At 56.6% G+C, this 18,342-nt stretch overlaps 1 protein-coding gene across 1 annotated transcript in view; it reads right to left on the bottom strand.

Annotated features, from left to right (window-relative positions):
• Nucleotides 1–762: 762 nt before the first annotated feature.
• Nucleotides 763–18,342, bottom strand: part of C12H16orf78 (chromosome 12 C16orf78 homolog) — a 61,971-nt gene continuing 44,391 nt past the window's right edge. Inside the window, exons 4-8 of the mRNA XM_053915766.1 lie at nucleotides 9,508–9,763; nucleotides 8,179–8,292; nucleotides 7,549–7,678; nucleotides 2,724–2,976; nucleotides 763–910 (exon numbers count right to left, since the gene is read on the bottom strand). Coding sequence (XP_053771741.1) covers nucleotides 763–910; nucleotides 2,724–2,976; nucleotides 7,549–7,678; nucleotides 8,179–8,292; nucleotides 9,508–9,696 — 834 coding nt within the window. The 5' untranslated portion in view covers nucleotides 9,697–9,763. The remainder of the gene's footprint in view (nucleotides 911–2,723; nucleotides 2,977–7,548; nucleotides 7,679–8,178; nucleotides 8,293–9,507; nucleotides 9,764–18,342) is intronic.

The following is an 18,342-nucleotide window of genomic DNA, read 5'->3' as shown; positions in this document are numbered from 1 at the left end:
CCCACCCCAGGGGGCCGGGGACAGCTCATGTTTGCAGTGAGCCTCCTGTGCAAGCCCAAGGTTCCTCTTCACCGCTGCTTGGCAGGCACGCACGTGACAGCCCTTCACAGATGAGGGAACAAAGCCACAGAGTGGCGAAGTGATGGCCAGCAAGCGGGACAGCTGGGCTTGGAACCTGACTGGAAGCCACTCCAGGATGGGGACCTGTCTGCAGTGTTCTATGGGTTTGCCTGGGTCTCCGGCATGCGAGGCGGCAGAGCGGGGCCTAAGGCAAGGACGCCGACCTCATCCCTGCTCCGCCCTCCTCCTCTGTGCCACCCGACAAGCTCCGTGCCCTCCGTGGCTCCTTTTCAATCGAGCAACCCTTCCTTCTGTGTGTGGACGGGCACCCCAGCTCCCACGGAGCCACGCCACATGGCTCGCAAGACCCAGGGTGCACGTGTCCTCAACCAGCCCCTCAACTCTTGTCCCTCCCGAGTCCTTCTGGGGACTCCAGGCCCACCTCTCCCACCTCGTTCAGACCTCCTCCCCAGCAGCCCTTCCCGAGGCGTGTTTCGGGGGGAAGACAGCCCTGTGTCTCCTCAGTCGGCTCTGACCCAGTGACCAGGACACATGTCGCGGCAGCACCAGGTCCACACAGCCTTGTCCTGTTTTCTAAGCACCGCAGTCTGAAGGCCCGGTGCGCCACGCCAGAGGACAGTGTCTGGCGGCTGAGGGCCCCAGGCGGGGTGAGCCCGAGTGGGCCGCGGGCAGGGCCGCGGCTCAGAGGGCCACGGTGGAGGTCTGGGAGAACACCTTTCTGGCATCTATCTCCGCCTCGACCATGTGAGGGTGGATGTCCACCGACATGCCTGCATCCTTGCACAGCTTGACCAGCGTCCGGATGTTGTTGGGGGACAACCTCAGGTACCTGTGCGAGACAAGGTCAAAGAGGTCACCGAGGGGCACGTTGCCGTGGCTTTGCCCTTGACTGAAAAAAGCTTAGATTTTGCACCGGGGCACCTCCCAAAGGGACTGGCTCCAGACACTTCTGGGGCTGACAGGGATCTTATTTTAAAAAGTGGGACACCCCACAGAGTTGCTGGGAGTTCTACTGGTAATGAACTCTTTGGGAAATCCATGTGGCACCCTATAGGCCAAGCCCTGCCCTTGCCTGCCCCTCCCCGGGGGAGGCTCACTGTCGTGGACTCAGTAACCTCAGCTTATCTCAAGGAAAAGGGTCGGTGGGGAGAAAGGCTAAAGAAATACAAGTGCGCATGGCGGGGGGTGGCGGTCATCGGTCATCGGTCATCGGCAGCAGGGAAACGGGAAATTCCGTAGGGGAGCGAGGGTTTAGCGAATAAGGGGACGGCCACTCAAGGACCGTTGAGCTGGCATCAGACGGCGAGGGGACAGCTGGGAGAAAGGCCGAGCACGGCTGCAGGTTTGCAGGCCAGTGTTTTCCTTTCAATAGTCAAACAATGAAAAAAATTAGGCCATTGATTTGAAACAGGCCCGAAGCTCTACGACACTGACAGACCCTGAAGAATGGAACCAAGCGGCTTTGACCTTGCTCCCAGCTTCAGGGCAAGGACACAGGCCACTCTGCCGCAGGTGACGGGAGGGGCTGAAGGTTGACCCACTGGGGGTTTCCAACCCATTAGGAATGGCCCCGCCTCTCCTTCAAGACCTGCCCAGGGCTTCCCTGTTCTGACCGCTGGCTCAGACCGCTGGCCAGCCCCCGGCCTCTCGCTGCCAGCTCTGCGGCAGCACCCCCCGCCCTGGCCACCCGGTGCTGGAGGCTCTTGTGCGTAGGCACTCGCCAAGGCCCCCTTCTGGACACTTTCATCCTGCAACTGGATGTTTCCTCTGCAAACACTCTCCCCCCTCCCCGCCTTGAGGAGGGGCCCTGTCCAATATCTTCTCCCTAGCTGTGGAGCCCCGGGCCAGTTAGGAGCCCTGCCGATCTGACAGCCAGGCCCAAGGCCGTGTGCCATTTGAGTTGGGGGAAGCTGCCTGTTCGTCTCCCACCAGGATGCGGGTCCACCTGCCTGTCTCCCAGCTGGTCAGCCCTGTGGCCGCCTTCAACCTACAGACGAGGCCGCTGCTTCAACTCTGCAGGGAGGACCAGTCTCTGCCAATGTCACCGAGCCTCGTCAGTCACGTCTCCACAGTAGCAGACGACACTGAGCTGGGGAGGGCACTCGGGTTTGGGGTGGGGACTCAGGGGTTGTTAGGTGTGGCTGGAAGCGAGCAGGTCTGACGGACCAGACTGAGAGCGAGTGAGGATGGAGACTCCTTGGTAAGAGTGGTGAACACTAGGTGGTCCTGCCCTGCATTTGGGTCCCTTTGGGAGTCTGAACACCCCCACAGTGAGCGGGTGGCCCCTGGGGAGGATGGCTGCTGACAGCGTCCACCACAGCGTCATACTCTCGGTGGGGGGGGGGGGGGGGGGTCCTGTTAAACAAGGCCACACGCAGCCCATTTTTTCCTTCTGAGTGATACTGGGAGTTCCCACTAGGAAACGAATGAAAACTTCAGTAAGGTCGTGCATGTGCAAATGGCAGCACCTAAAGGTTGTGTCCACTCAGGACATGGTGCACTGGCAGGTGAGGCCCCCTTTGGGGCCCAAAGACGGAGCCCACCCTCCCAACCTCCAGGCTCAGCCCAGGGGTCTGGACCAGGGACAGCAGCGAGCGCAGTGTGCCCTCCCCGGACACCAGCTGCGCCTGCGGGCCGCTCACCGGCAGCTCAGCACCTCCTCTGGCTTCAGGACCCTTATGATCTCCGCCCTGGACTCGGCGCCCTTGTCAATGAGGCTCTTCAGCCTGCGCTCGTAGGAGGAGTCGGGCATCTTGCCTATCCAGTCTCTCAAGAGGGTCGACTTCCGTCCCACGAAGGCAGCATCCTGCAACATGGTGTCCACAAGGCTCTGCCGATGGAAGGGTGTTGACCGCTGAGTGGACTCTTGGACAATTGACTCCCTGATCTCCAGGTCTGCAATTGGACAGAGGTCAGTGGGAGTCAGATCCTGGGAGAGGTGACAGGCAGGGTAGGTGGCGCGTGGGGTGGGGAGGGCTTGAAGACGGGGTGGGCTTCCAAGCACGCCTGCTCGGAGACGTGGTCTTTTCAAGGCTGTGGCAGCTTCTCCTTCTTAGCATCCGTGTGATCCGCATCTTTTCCTCCCTCCTTTCTCCCTGACTCCCCAACTCCCTTCCTCTCCCCTCTTTCCTTTATTGCCTTCTCTCAATTTTCCTTCTCTCCCTCCCCAGATGGAGCTCACCTAAGAGGGAACTTCAGCTTAGACGGGTTGAAGGAAGATCTCAGAGGAGAACAACTTTGAGGTAGGTTTCTAAAGGAAACATAGATGAAAGGGGGAGAGAGGGGTATTGCAGACAGAAGGAACAGCGTGTGCAGGAGGAACAGCGTGTGCAGGAGGAACAGCATGTGCAGGTGGGAGGAACAGCATGTGCAGGAGGAACAGCATGTGCAGGTGGGAGGAACAGCGTGTGCAGGAGGAACAGCGTGTGCAGGTGGGAGGAACAGCGTGTGCAGGAGGAACAGCATGTGCAGGTGGGAGGAACAGTGTGTGCAGGTGGGAGGAACAGCATGCACAAAGGCAAAAGGTAGAAACATGGGAACTGGTTGAGTGAAGTTGCCCAAATGTGGGATTTATACTGAATGAGATACTATTGGGGGTAGAGCTTGGAGACCTTCATATTTTTCTTTTTGTTAAATTTCCTCCTAAGTATTTTACCGATTTTTGCTGATAAGAATGGAATATTTTCTTCCCATTTCCATTTCTAACTGGTATGACTAAGATAGAAAAAAGACTAGGCTTTTTAAAAATACTTTTTCTACTACACCAACAAGGATACCAACTTTTATTAATTCTGACTAGAATTTTGCGAGTTTTGCAGATATGCAATCACATGAGGAGAAATGAAAATATCTTCTAATATTTATAAAAATTATGCACTCTTCTTGATGTATTTGATAGACTCTCCCAAACAATGTCGATAAAGAGAGAAGGCATGCCTCATTTTAGCTTCTGAGTTTAGTGAAAATGATTTTAGCACCTCACCATTTAGCGTGATATTTGCCACTACTTTTGGTATATGTTTTATACCATTTAACAGCTTTACTCCTGGATTACATAGGTTTTTATCAGTAGTAATTGCTTGATTTTGTCATTGATGTTCTATCATCAATGATCATGTGGTTCTTTCCTTTAATTTACTGGTGTAATAAGTTGTTATTAGATATATGGATATGGATAACCTAGCCACTCCTAAGCTGCTGTAATAAACCCTACTTGTCCGTGGTGTGTTAATTCATTTCAAACACTGATATATTTAATATATTTTCGTACATTGAGTATATCTCCTAAAAGTTTTTATATTTTTTGCATCTATATTATGGTGAGGTTGGCCTGCTCTTGCGTAATGTTGTAATGTCAAGATTATGATGGCTTGTTAAATTAACTCAAGAGCATCCGAATCTCACGGGGTCTGCGGTAGCTGAAGGAGCTTTGGGGTCATTTGCTCGTACAGGTTAGAGAGCAGCTGGAGCACAGCCATCCGTCCCAGCATCTGTTCTAGTGACCAAGAGGCACCGTCTCTCGATGTTTACTTCAGAGGTTGCTGTTTGGTTTTTTCCGCTCTTTATTATATCCACTTTGGTCATGTGTGGTGTGAGAGGGGACTACCCATTTCTTCTAGGTTTTCAGATACACTGTCTAGAGATGCAGGCAGTGCTCTGTTAAGATTAATTTACCGTATTTGTCTTTGCTTACGCACCCTTCTCACGTGTGTTTGCCCTTCTCCTTGGCAAGGCTCGCGATACCTTCGTGTCGCTCATCATGCGATTTTTCCAGGAGCTAGCTTTGGATTATCCTTTCGACCCCCTTTTATCTTGTATTTCGTTGATCTCAGCTGGTTTTTAATGTGTCGGTTCTCTCTCTATTATGTTTTTTCTTCTATCTTATTAAGTTAATGAGAGTGTTAATTGTTCCTTTGTCACTTTGTGAGGACGAGGGCCACCACGATCAGATCTCCCTCCAGTGCACTTTCGTCTGACCGTAGGTTCTGCCTCCCCCCACGGGTTTGGGTATGAAACAGGCTGTTTCTCGCTAGTTTTTTCCCTTTGATAGAGGGTATGTTAGGAATGCGTGTCTTCATTTCCAACTGTTAAGTGGGGGTCTCTCCTAATTTTAATGTTATTTTTAATTATTGGTTTCGGACACTGTGAGTGGCCCTAAAATCTCTGCTTTTTTGAATGGTGATGTTTTCTTTGTGATGAATGTACAGATGATGTTTGTGAGTGTTCTCTGGCCATATAAAAATGTGTGTTCTCTGTTTATACCTAAAGTTGGGGTTTGTCAATGGCATTGTTAGAGTGTTCTTTGGGTTTCTGTCACTGTCTGTGCCACCCACTTGGTTCCGAAAGAGGTGTGTTAAAGTCCCCGACCACAGCCGCGTTTCCGTCAGGGTCTCCTTGCATGTCTAAGTGTTTATTTAGCCACTGTGTGTTTTGGTGTGTGCAGGTTTAAAGGTTATTTTTTCTCCTTAAGATTGAAAAATATCCCTCTTCTAGTCTGTGTGCTTTCTTTCAGCCTTAATCTCACTTCCTCTGTTTGCATGTTTTCTCTCTTTGCCTGTCCTTTTTGTTTTCAGTCTTTCTGCATTATCAGTTTGAAGTGTCTGTCTAGGTTTTCATTTTAAACCGGTAATCTCTCAGGTCGGTGCCTGCGCTCTCTTCCAGAGCATGTTCTGTAGTCGAAGGGGTACCTGCCTGAGAGAGTCCCCGCGTATTCCTACATGTGCAGGGTCACTCCCTGCAGGGCACACACACAATGACACGCGTGTGCCCGGGGACAGGGTTAGGGTCACAGGGCGGCGGGTCTTCCTCCCAAAACAGTGTGTCTCTCACTTCCAGCCTGGTGCCACTCTGATTCCTTTTTCTTTGTAAGTAAACCGTTCTTCGCGTGAGTCTGTAAGGTTTCACCGGCAGAGTCCGGGCATTTTACGCCGGGCGGTGTCTGGGGGAAGGAGTCTAGGCCGCCTCCAGGCCCTTGAATGGGGGGTGGCCACCTGGAGAGGGGCTGCGACTTGCCACAGCCGCCGCCAGCTTCACCTTCTGGAGAGGCCCAGCTGAGACCTCTGTTTTCCACCGAGATGGGGGAGCGGGGACCAACCCTCCACCTTGCGGAGTTACAAAACTGGGCCTGTTCCATGAAACAACCGTTTCGTTGTTCCTAAAGCAAAACAGATGAGGTGAGTCCCACGACAGCCCCAGCCGACTGCTTCGGCACAGGGCGGGAACCTGAGCGCCACGGCTTCCCCAGTGGGGGGACAGAAGACAATTGGGATGGGCCCAGGCACAGAGGACTCCCAGGACCGGGAGACAGGAGGAAGCTGCACTGAGACGAGCCAGCACACACAGGACGGGCAGACCAGACACGAAAGCGGCTACTGCAACCGTCCTCCTGTGGCCAAGGGGGCTTGTGCTCAGCAGGGTGAGACCTAGGGCATTAACAGTGCCGCACACTGAAGGTCTAGAATGGAAACGACTGTGTTTGGAGTGAAAAACACATGGGGTGGGATTAGCGTCAGAATAGGCAAAGAAAAGATGAGTGAATGTGAAGACATAGCAACAGAAAATATACAAAAAGAAAACCAAAAAGAAAAGCCTGGGAAAAAGCCCCAGTGAGTCATGGAGCTTCAAACATGTGTATTGTAGTGCCTGAGAGAGAGGGGAGAGTGGAGGACAGAACGAAATATTTAAAGAAATAATGGCCAAGATTTTCTCAGTTTGATGAAAACTATAGACCAAGAATCTCAGCAACCCCCAAAACACAACAAACCATAAGCAAATGACATCAGTGTTCATTCCAATCAAACGGAGCCCTGGCTGGTGTGGCTTAGTGGATAGAGCGCCGGCCTGTGAACCAAAGGGTCACTGGTTTGATTCCCAGTCAGAGCACGTGGCTGGGTTGTGGGCCAGATCCCCATTTGGGGGTGCACGAGGGGCAACCACACATTGATGTTTCTCTCCCTCTCTTTCTCTTTCCCTTCCCCTCTCTCTAAAAATAAATGAATAACATCTTTTAAAAAATTGCTTAAATAATTCTTCAAAGAAGCCAGAGGAAAAAAGATACACTTCAGCGCTGGCCGGGTGGCCCATTGGTTGGAGTGTTACCCCAGGCACCACAAGTTTGCGGGCTCACTCCTTGGTCGGGGCACGCACGGGAGGCAAGAGATCAATGTTTCTCTCTCACGCTGATGTTCCTCTCTCTCTTTTCAATCAATAACCAAATCCTCAGGTGAGGATTTCAAAAACACTAGTTAAAAAAAGATCCATTACAGAGGAACATGTGTAGACATGGCAGCCACCTCCTCTTGGGAGACACCGGGAGCCGGGAGTCAGGGGAGGCAAGCCCCACACCCCCGACGGCCAGGCTGCCCTGGATGCCGCCGCCCTAGGAGGGCGTGAGCTTTCGGAACTTCTGGGGGAGCCGATTCCGGGGGGCCATTCTGGAGTCTGTCGTGGCCCATGTGCTTCTCTTACCGGATTTCCTAGGGCCGTCCTTACTGTAGTTGCCAGGGACCATGCTCAGGCGTTTCCCCTTTGCCTCCACTCCGTAGAGTCTTCGGTAGGTGACGGCATCCCTGTCCCTCCTGCTGCTTAGCCCCGAATCCTTGGAGGAGAGCAGGACAGAGGTCACATGCTGGGGAACAGGTGTGTCTTCCTCTACCCCAGAGGGAGCGGTGTCAAGCGCTCACTGACAGGCAGCAAGGGGGCCACAGGAGAGATGCATTCTGGGGCATGGGGCAGCTGGGGGGGGGCACGGCACACTGATGCCTGGTCAGCAGCTCCTCACTTTTGTGAGTCTGTCCCAGGGGAGCCGTGTGGGGCCTAGGACCCCACAGCCTGGCAGCACTGAGGTCGGGTGCTCCCCTCTTTCCACCGACATTCCTGAGCGGCATAGGGAGAGGGGGCGATGGGACCCTCTGCCACCGGGGTACTAATCTTCCACGGGCGGGGCAGGTTGCTGGGCGGGAGCTGGGTGGGTGTCAGTGTAAGGCTGGACTGGATTTTAGAGCCTAAATTATTATTATTTTTTTAGAAAGTAGCCATGCAGTGTATGGGAGAGGAGAGCCTGGAGCGGGTAGCAGTGGGGGTGGGGGGCCGTGCTACCTTGTCAGAGAATGACACCTGGCGGCTCTCTTTTTCCTGTTTCTGGGTGAGTTTGGCTTTCTTTTCTTCCTTCACTTTGGCTTTAGGGGGCGGCACCACCACCGGGGTGTGTTTCTGAAAGGGCAGAGAGAAAAGAACTGTGTCCCCTGTCACCACCCAGAGCTTCGGCTCCCATCCGGCCCTCCTGTCCCCTCCCCGTCCCTCTGCCTCCAGACACGCCTATCCGTGTCCCACCACCCCCAGCCTGGCTGTCCCTCTTTACCTCAGGACCCATCGCCAGCTCCCTGTCACCCTCCATGGAAGGGTCCCACTCCCCGGCCCAGTACAAACGCCTTCCAGACCACAGGTGGCCTTTCTAGCTGGGACTTCCCTCCAGGCCACAGCCACAGTGTGGTCACCTTGTCTGCAAATCCTGTAGGACTCTCTCCCTGTCCCCAAAGGCCCCACCTGCCCTTATCCACCCCACCCATCCTGTCTTCCCGGGGCTGCCTCAGCAGCCCACCCCACGGTCTCATGTCCTGGTGCTCCCTGTGGCCACCAAGGGCTGAGCACGCCCCCCATGGCCCCATGTGGGCTTCCTTGTGTGCATGCCCAGCCCTCCACACCCACCGGGCAGGCAGGGAGGACGGCTATGTGAGGAGCATGGCGGCCAGCGAGGAGTGGCCCACAGAGGGGCATCCGAGCCCACCCACGAGGGGTGGGTGGGGTGTGAGCATCACAGGAAAGCCACATCAACTGGGTCCCCTCGCAGGGCGTGTCACTTGTGGTGGTGGGGAGATGGGGAGATTGGGAGATGGCGGCCTGGCAGCCTGGCTTGGAATTCTGTCTGCAGCTAGTGCCTGAGCAGCCTTGGGGCCGTGCCTTTGAAACGCGTTCACCAGGAAAGACAGCGCCCCCACCTCCACCTCTGGGAGGGTGCAGAGCCCAACTGCGTTTGCAACAATGAGGGAACGGGGTGGCCTGCTCTCAGGGACGGCCTCCCCCTGCCACCCTCCAGTCCTTTTCTGCTAGTTCAGTCTGTGTGTACAAGCCCTCCTGCCTTCAGCCCGGGCCGGGTACTGCAGCTGGTCAGGGCACCGGCCTGATACACCGAGGCTGCAGGTTCAATCCCCGGCCAGGGCACATGCAGGGATCAGCCGACGGTGCATCAGTAAGTGGAATGACAAATGGATGCTTCTCTTTCTCTCTGTCTCCCTCTCTTTCTCTCTCAAATCAATAAGTACAGTTTTTCGAAATGCAACAACAACAAAAAAGTCATGTCAGGTCCCTCCCCCCTGGTGACAGCCTCTCGCAAAGCCGTCCGGGCGGGGTCCCGTGGGCAGCACGCACCTGGGCAGGCTGGTTCTTCTTGCCCTGCCTCCGCTCCAGCCACTCGAACACCCGCGTGAGGTCAGACATGCGCCTCTCCTCCGCCGTCCTCCACATGGACTTCCTCTCCGTGGGCATCGTGTCCTTCAGGTCCTCAAACTTCTCTGACGTCGTGGCATCGGCGGGGGGCCTTGGGTCAGAAGGCGGCATGCTCTCCCCGTGTCGACTCCTCTGTTGCTAGGGGTGGGCCTGGGAACTCGGTGGGAGGGTGCAGCCTCTAGAGGGAAACAGAATGGGCAGCGTTAGGCCAGCAGCTGGGGTACTGGCTTTCCGGGGGGGAGGCCCAGAGGGTGACTGTGAGGTCACTCTCAGCAGTCCGGCAGTGACTCTGTGACCGCACAATGACCGATGAAGCTGCCTGTGCTGAAGGGAAGTGGTGCAACTCTCTGTGAGCCTGCCGCCCAGGACTGGACCAGGCGGTGCGGTGGGCGGGCCACACCCCCACCTGGAGCGAAAGAGTAAGTAGGCTGCAACAGGGCTCCGGGCGAAAGGATGTACTCGTGCCAAGGCCCTGTGGTGGGATGGACGTCTGCACACAGTCGAGGAACGACAGAAGGCTGGGGTGGCTGGCAGGACGAGGGCAGAGGCCACCAGGCAGGCCCTTGGAACCCATGAGTGGCTCCAACAGGGAAGGAGAGGCAAGCAACAGAACAACAGAGGGGTTCAAACAGAGAGGAGGGGTGGCACGGTCAGGCTTTTCTTTTAAAACTTTTATGGAAGGAACCTAAGTGTACAGAAACGTGCAGGAATCCCAAATGCAGACTCCAGAGCTCCCCTCAGGGCCTCGGCCAGTCCCCACCTGCCCCACAGGTAAACTCCCTCCTGACCTCTGCCTGGACAGGTTTGCTTTGTCATTTGAGTTTTATGTACATGGAATCATTTACGCGTAGTTTTTTTGTATCAGGCTTTATTCATTTTACAGTATTTTCACAGGATTTGGGCAATGAATTCTTTTAGTCTTTGTGTGTATGAAGATGTCTTGGTTCTACTTTCTTGGTAAAGGGACACTTGCTGATTAACAGGCGTCTGGGTTGTCAGTCACTTGGCACTTTGCATACCGTCCAGCTGCCTTCTGCCCGGCACGGTTTCACATGGAGGGTCAGCTGTGAACAGCCCCCGCCCCGCCTCCCGCAGACACTATGGCAGGACCAAGGTGGTCAACAGACTGAGTGACCACGGAGCCACTGCGGCCACTGAGTGTCAGGGCTGGGAGTGCCCCCAGAGGGCTGAGTGCCTGCTCCTTCCACTGACGGGGAGAAGACCAGAGCCAGGAGGGCCCCAGAGACCTGCCTAAGGTCAACGCAAAATAGTGGGAGACCCAGAGATTCCATTAGTAATGATGGGGCCTCTCCTGAAGACGTTTCCTATCTGCTGCATTGAATCAGGGGTCTCAAGTTCAAGTGGGAGGCGGCTGCCACAGAGGAGGGAGCCTGCTGAGTGCAGGCAGTGGGGCGTGTGGCTTGGAGGGAGCCGACGTTGGCACTCAGCTTCAGCCGGTTAAAGCCACGTGCGCAGCCGTGTGGCTGGACCCTGACTTTTTTTAAGAGAAGCCAGAAAACCTGGAGCTCACGTGAAATTAGCTGGAGACAGATTTAAAAGGAACTGCTGACTGGACAAAGCCCGAGTGGCCCTGCTCAGGTCCAGGGATGCCCATGGGCAGCCTGTGACTCGATGGGCCCCCATGTAGCTGGGAGGGCCCTCAGGCCAAAGCACAGAAGCTAAGTTGAGGCAGAGAGAGGGGGACAACCTGCCCAAGCCCACTCAGCTGGGAACCAGTACAGCTGGGATGGGACCCCAGGTCCCCAAACCACAGCCCATGACGGCCCTGCGGGGCTCCGAGAGGGGAGAGCCCGAGGACCGGGGCTCAGGCCGCAGCCACCCCTCAGAGGTCAAGAGCCCCGAGTATCGACAGATTTCTCCATGCCGCTAACCATCCCAGCTGGATGCCCGAGGCGAAATCCACGGGGGACTTTCCACACAGTGCCGTGTGGTCCCCGTAGAGACAGGCTACCTGTCTCTTCTACTTTGTCCTCCTTTCTGGCGTTTTAATACTCAGTATCATTGTGATTCTCAAGGGCCATTTAAAATACACATGATCTTATTAGCGAGAACTGCTTCCCTGTGGCCGGCCTGCAACCCACCAAACAGCCACGGTCCCCGGTCTCAGCGGGGCGTCCAAGGCGGGTGCTTCCGACTCTCAGCGCTACGCCTGCCCTAGTTTTCCAGGACGCTCCGTGCGGACGTCTCAATTAGGCCTCGGGAAGGATGTGCTCTGCACAGCTGTGATTTACATGCGCTGTGCCCCTGGATTCCTTCGTCCTGTGCTGTCCTTCCTTTGCTCTGCGGGGCCCTGGGGAGGCCTCTGGCTGCCTTCCTGGGGCACAGGGCTCAGGGCTGGAGGGCCATGAGGAGGATGCGAAACCCCAGGAATGGCCAGCTGAGAGCCCTGGATGCGACCCCCTCCTCCCCCACCCACTCTGCTTCCTTGGCTATGGCCCCACGACCTTGGGCCTGAGACCTTGGGCCTGCTCTGCCCTTCAGTCTTGTGTTTCAACCTGTCAGAAAAAGGGACTCAATTAGGGGCTGCGAACTGGCGCAAGTGATGTGTGGCCCACAGACGTTTTATTCAGCCTGAAGAGTGTCTTAGAAACGAGGGCACTTCCTTTAAAAAGGAGCTCAGAGTTCAGGTTGCTGTGATAACACAGAAACCACCTGGTCTGAAGGGGCTCGGCGCCCCCAAGGTGAGGCATGCGTGCTGTCTGCTGCCATGGCCCCCACCTGGCCCTTCGAGCCCACCCGAGTCACCTGCTTGTCCCTGAAGACCTGTGAGTCGGCGATCCCTGGACCAGGGGCAGAGCCCAGGGCTGAGGGTCGGGGGGTTGCCTCGGCCTGCTCCTTTCTTGGTGGCCTCCTGGTCACACGACCACGGGGAGGCTGACTCTCCTCAAACCTCACTGTCCTCATCTGTAAACAGCGCACGTGTCAGCCTGGCTTCATGGGGGGGCGGGGAGCTCATGAGACAACCAAGGCCTCTGCAAAGTTGTAGAAACTTGGGGCACATGGGAGTCCACCAAGTGCCAGCTCTGTGTCCTCGGGCAGTTTGCTTAACCTCTCTGTTCTAAGTTTCCTTCTCCGGAAAATAAAGCCAACAATAGTTTCCACTCCACGTGACTGTGAGCATTCAGTGAGGTATCTGGACAAATTTCTTAACACTGCACCAGGCACGTGGCAGGTGCTTAATAAATGGTGACCTTGAGTACAGGAGCAGACACTTGGGCGTATGGGGACCAAGGGTGGGAATGGTGTGGGGACAGGCTGACCGCACAAGGCAATGGCCTGGGGAGGCTGCGGCGGCTGCAGCTGGGAGGCAAGAATGAGCAGAGAGGAGCTTTGGTATTTGGCTTGGGCTCTTGGGGGGCTGGTCCTGCTGCCCCAAAAGGCAGCTCAGGCTCACTCCTGCCCACTCCCTGCCTCTCTGAGACAGCCCAGCGGGGCAGCCCGGACCAGCAGGGGCACAGTGTGGCAGGCCCTGGATGCCAGGCAGCCGGATGGAGTGGGGGGCGGTCTGGGGCTGGCTGCGCAGAGACTGCCTGGCACTTCTGAGCCTCGGTGTTGTCGCAGGGGCTCATTGTGGAGGCTTCTGCCTAGCAGCCGACACTCAGCCGTGACTGGAGACAAGTTTGGCGGTGACAAATGAGGCACAGTGTGCCCCTGGCCTCTAGTGGGTGGGCCCAGGGGGGATGCTAAGCCCCTACCCCAATAAGGGACTGCCCAGCCCCAAGTACTGCTCCTGCACTGGCCCCGCCCCATCTGTGTGGGCCCAGCCACACCTGAGTCTCATGCCCTCAGTGCATGGGGCACCTGGAGATCGCTCTGCTCCTTACACTAGTGCGAGCTGACAGTTCTGGTACACAGATAACGTCACGGCCACACGCTGTCACAGACCTGCTGTGGCTCCCTTCTCTCCCTCGCTGGCCTGATGGCACCCAGACCGACGGCAGCCTCCTCCTTCCCGGGCTGGCGGTCCCTTGGGGCTGCTGTGGCCGTGGCTCCACTCCCACAGCATCAGACACCCTGGCCAGAGCCCCGTGCGAGATCCGAGTGTTTCGCCAGGCGACGGGGGAGTTGGGGGGGAGCCGCGGTCGGATGTGGTTGTGGACCAGCCACCCGAGCAGGGCTGGCGGTTAATTAAAAGCTCCGTGCTCTCAGTGACTAACTCGTCACAGCATGGTGGCTGCGGCAGTGCGCGGGGACTTTTCGCTGGAGTCGACTTGGAAGCTCCAAATGTCTGCCTGCCGGAAGCCAGCACCAACAGGAGGCTGGGTGGCCCAGCGCAGTTGCCCAAGCAGTTTGCACGGTGGGGTCCCCGCTGTCTCCCCTGTCTGACGTTTGCAGGTGGAAGAGAGAAAGGGGACACGGGCAGAGGGGGAAGACTTGTATTTCAGGGCAAGGGATGGGGCCAGGTGGGGCAGTCGGGATGTGGGAACTGCTGATGGGGGGCATGGTGGGACACGGCCGCAGGGAGGGCAGGGCCCTGGGATGACACGCCCCTCTTCACTTCGGGGCAGTGTGCACCTCGGTTAGGTGCCGCTGCAAGTCACAGCGCTGCCACTGACTGCCTGTGTGACCGTGGACAGGATTTGTAACCCGTCTGCCTCAGTTTCCCTACCTGGATGAGTAACAGTCTGGAACCAATAACCACACCTCGCTCCAGGTCGTGGGCAGGAAGAGCCCCTGAAAGGGTTCCCAACACAGCAAGCGAGTGAGACACCAGCTGGCACGACCCGCTTGCAAAGCCGAGGGCTCCTTCCTCACGGGGAAGCAGTGAGGAGCCCGGAAGGTGAAGAGTGGCTTTGGCTCCAATGTACCAGGCACCCCCTGAGTGCCCCCCAGGAAAGAAGGGGCTTTTGAGAGCATTGAGGCAGGGAGGGTTGGAGGGGACTGAAGACAGGCCGAGCCTCTTCCACGATGTGGCTCCAGGGGCCTCCGAGCTGCCTTCACCGCCTCTGTCGAGCTCCTGGGCCCAGGTCCCTGGCCCCACCCATCAAGGGCCCCCACACGGCTGTGTGCAGCTGTGGCTTCGACGCCTTTAATGTTGGCCCCAGGTGCTGGACCACTCAACAGGGAAGGCTCCTACTCCCTGACCCAGCTTCCCACGTCTCGAGAACTGCTCTGGCTTATCTTCCCGGTTCTCTCTCTCATCCCCACCACCCCAACCCCGGGCCCTGGCTGACGCTGTTCCTCCCCTCCAGGGGCTTTCTCTGCACCCCCCTCCACCTCTGGACCTCAGGATCCAGGATCCTCCCCTTCCTTTCTTCCAGGCCTGTCTGTAGGGCTGAGCTGCCTCTTGCTGCTGACTGCCCTCCTGGTCTCAGCAGCCCTGGGGTGGGGGGTACTCAGAGTGTCCCAGCCCCTGGCGGCCGGGGGCCTTGCTGGCAGGGTGCTGCTGCTGGAGCTGAGACCTGAAGGGTGGACCAGAGACATGAGTGGGTGCCTCCAAGGAGGAGAGCCTGTGAAGTCCCCCACAGGGGTGTCTTCCCTTAGTCATACAGGGGGCATTTCACGAGCACCTACCATGTGCTGGGCTCTGAGGGAGTGGCAGGAATGAGGGATGATAAACAGGTTGTCTGTGGCCCTGATTTTAAGGAGCTTGAGGAAGGGCAAATGAAGGGGTGGTGAGAGGCGCTCCTCTTTGGCTGGAGAGTGTGTAGAGGTGTGGGTGGGGCAGTGCTGCCTGAGGACTGGCTGACCCCCACCTTGGAGAGGTGGGGAGGAGGAGGGGGTGGAGCTACCCGAGGCCTGGGTCTTGCCTGCTATCCCAAGATAGACCAGCAGATGGCGGTGATGCCACAGGAAAGTCAGGGCTGGCAGGGGAGGGAGGCTCGGGAGAGACGGAGATGGAGAGACCAGGACAGAAACAGACAGAGGGACAGAGAAAGCATGTCAGTCTGTATGGACTGCCATACAAAATGCCACAGACTGCGTGGCTAGAACAACTTAAATGTATTTCTTCCAGTTCTGGAGGCTGGAGCCCAAGGTTAAGGTGCGACCAGGTAGGTTTCATCCCGAGGTCTCCTCTTGCAGGTGGCTGCTGTCCCACTGTGTGCCTCCACAGCCTTTCCTTGGTGTAGGCATGTGTGTGTGTGGGGGGGTGGAGCGGGGAAGGAGAGAGAGAGAGGGAGGGAGGGGGGTCTCTGCCCCTGTCTATTGGAACAGGGCCCCGCCTTCAACTGCAATCATCCCCTAAAGACCATGTCCCTAAATACAGCCACACTGGGGTTAGGGCTCAACATATGACTTTTAGGGCACAATTCAGTCTGCTGCAGAGTGAGGGACAGAGAAAGGGGAAAGTGAGGGGGAGAGAGGGACAGAGGGAGAGACGGGGGTTGGAGTGGGGGCGGAAGGCAGAGCCTGCAGCCCTGGGTGGAGGTCAGAACCCCTGGGTCTCTGCCAGCTTTGACGCCCCCTTCACTGAGATCCTGAGCAGGCCACTTCTCCCTGCGAGCAGTTACGTCTTCACCCCAAAGGGGGCAGGGACAGGCTCCTGCTCAGCAGCTTTCAGAGAGCTCCCCCCCATTTCTCACTCAGTGGCACAGCCGTCTGAGATGGGCATTAACAGGATCACTGCCTTTCTGATGAGGAGGAGGAGGGTCGGAGAAGTCAGGTGAACTGCCCACAGACACGCAGCTGGGACTCAAACCCAGGCCTCCTGGCTAGCTGTCCAACCAGTAGGCGAGCACCTGGCGAGGGCTGGGTCATGCAACGCAGATGCAGAGGAAGCTCAGGACCCCGGCACAGCCCAGGGACACAAGGCTGTCTCCAACAGCAGATGGGAGGTGTTTCTGGGGCCTCCACCAAACTCCTGAGAAAGGGCAAGTTTGGCAGAGGGAGCTTGTGAGAAACCCAGGCCCCCAGGACTCCTGGCCTGGCAGTGGGCCTAGAGACTGGGGACCCAGAAAAACACTCCTGGACACAAGGCCACCAATAAAGCTGTCCCAGAGAGTGGCTCCGGTCCTGCCCTGGCTCGCTGAACAGTGAAGCCGCCGGGTCCTGGCTTTCTCTGCGCGGTGTGTGCAGGGCGGAGAGGAGAACGCCTCCTTCTCCCTAGAAGACACATGAGGGATGCCGAAATCTAATAAGTTAATCTAGACTCCTAGAAACGAGATTAAATTTTCAAATAGAGGCAGGCTCTGACAGCTAAGGCATAAATCTTTTATTTAAAATAGAGACTAAACCCATTCAAATGCAATCAGCGATGACAGATGCAGACAGAAACCAGCTCTGATGGGACGGACACAGCGTGCATTTGTTCGCTCCTGGTGACATGTCACAAAGGGTGACCTTAAGGACTGCCTGAATGTCAGCACACAGTGGGGCCTTGGCGTGCCCTGCCAGGGGGCCACTGGCTGAAGGTGGGGCCAGGGAGCGACGGTCCTGGGACGGGCCGAGGTGGGGGGGAGGAGCCAGCCTCAGAGGCCACGGTCCCATGTCCACCACCCCATCTGCCCCTGGAGGGCAGGGAAGGGGGTCAGCAATATTTGGAGGTGTCGGGAGTACCACTGAGCACCCACGGGAGGACAGTGAGTCTGTTTCAAGCAGGTGGAGATGGTGGAGGCGCGAGGAGAGGTAGGAAGGGAGGGGACATTTCGGAAGCAGCCAGATTGGACGGTCTGAGGGCCCCTCCAAGACACACCATCTTCTTATGGGTGGGTGTTTCTGATGCTAGACATGGTGCATCCCACTGTGATCTCACACAGTTGCCCCATATCACCCTTCACCGCCACCACGGGCTGGGTTCTAGCTAGCCCACCATAAGTGGGAGTGAGGTGCGCCATTTCCAGACTCAGCTCACAAAACCTCCTAGCTGGATGCAGACACACCCAGGGACCAGAGGAGCCGATGGGAAGGCAGCAAGGTCACAAGGAGGAAAGGCCCTCAGCCCCGGATCGCTCTCGGAGGCGGGCTTCACGACAGGCAGCAACCCCTGTCTGGGTTTCGCACAAGCCAGATGCAAACGTCTACCGCGCAAAGCCGCTGGGACTGCGGGCCAAACTGCTGCTTCCTTAACGGTGAATGTTTATGAACTTCAGGTAACTTTTCCATCCATGGATTTGTCTGTGCTTCACCAAAACTCTGGATGGCAGCCCGAGAATGGCACTTTACAGATGACAGCGCTGGTCCCAGCTTCAGTGGATGGCGGGAGCAGAGAAAGAGGTTCCGGGTGTGATGAGAGGATGGTGATGAGGCCCCTTCCGTGGCCCTGGCCCCTTCCTGTGGGCTCAGGCATTTCTGTAGCTAGAGCTCTTCCCCAGGACTCAGCACCCTCCCTCTGCCCCCACGCTCTTCTCTGCGGAGCCTCTAGGGGGCGCCTCTGTCCGTGGTGCTGAATCCAGTGTGGGTAGTGGAATGAGCCTGGCCATAAACGTTAGACATGGCTTCATTTTACTTCTCAACATGTATGTTCCCTCGGAAAGTTTTTAAACCTCTCCAAATGTTAATTTTCTTATCTTTAAAATGGGGGAAGTACACTCTCCTCATGAGATTGCTGTGAGGATTAAATAACATGGAGAAACTGCTGGTGTAATTTTTACACCCTTTTCCCCCACTTAAAAAAAAAAGATTGACCCTCCCCAGTGGAACAGGTGAATGACGACAACTCCACACCAATGCGCACCACCCACTTCAAGGGCCAGACCTATTGTGCATTGAGACTTGAGTGAATTCAGAGAAAAAAAGCCAACAGACTCCAGGGAGACTCTCCCTCATGGTTCCAGCTGCTGCGGGCTGCACGGGCTA

This window comes from Desmodus rotundus, chromosome 12 (genome assembly GCF_022682495.2).
Source record: "Desmodus rotundus isolate HL8 chromosome 12, HLdesRot8A.1, whole genome shotgun sequence".
In the NCBI taxonomy this organism is placed as follows: domain Eukaryota; kingdom Metazoa; phylum Chordata; class Mammalia; order Chiroptera; family Phyllostomidae; genus Desmodus; species Desmodus rotundus.
Note: the sequence above shows the minus strand (reverse complement) of the source record. Positions and strands in the feature narration are given on the sequence as shown.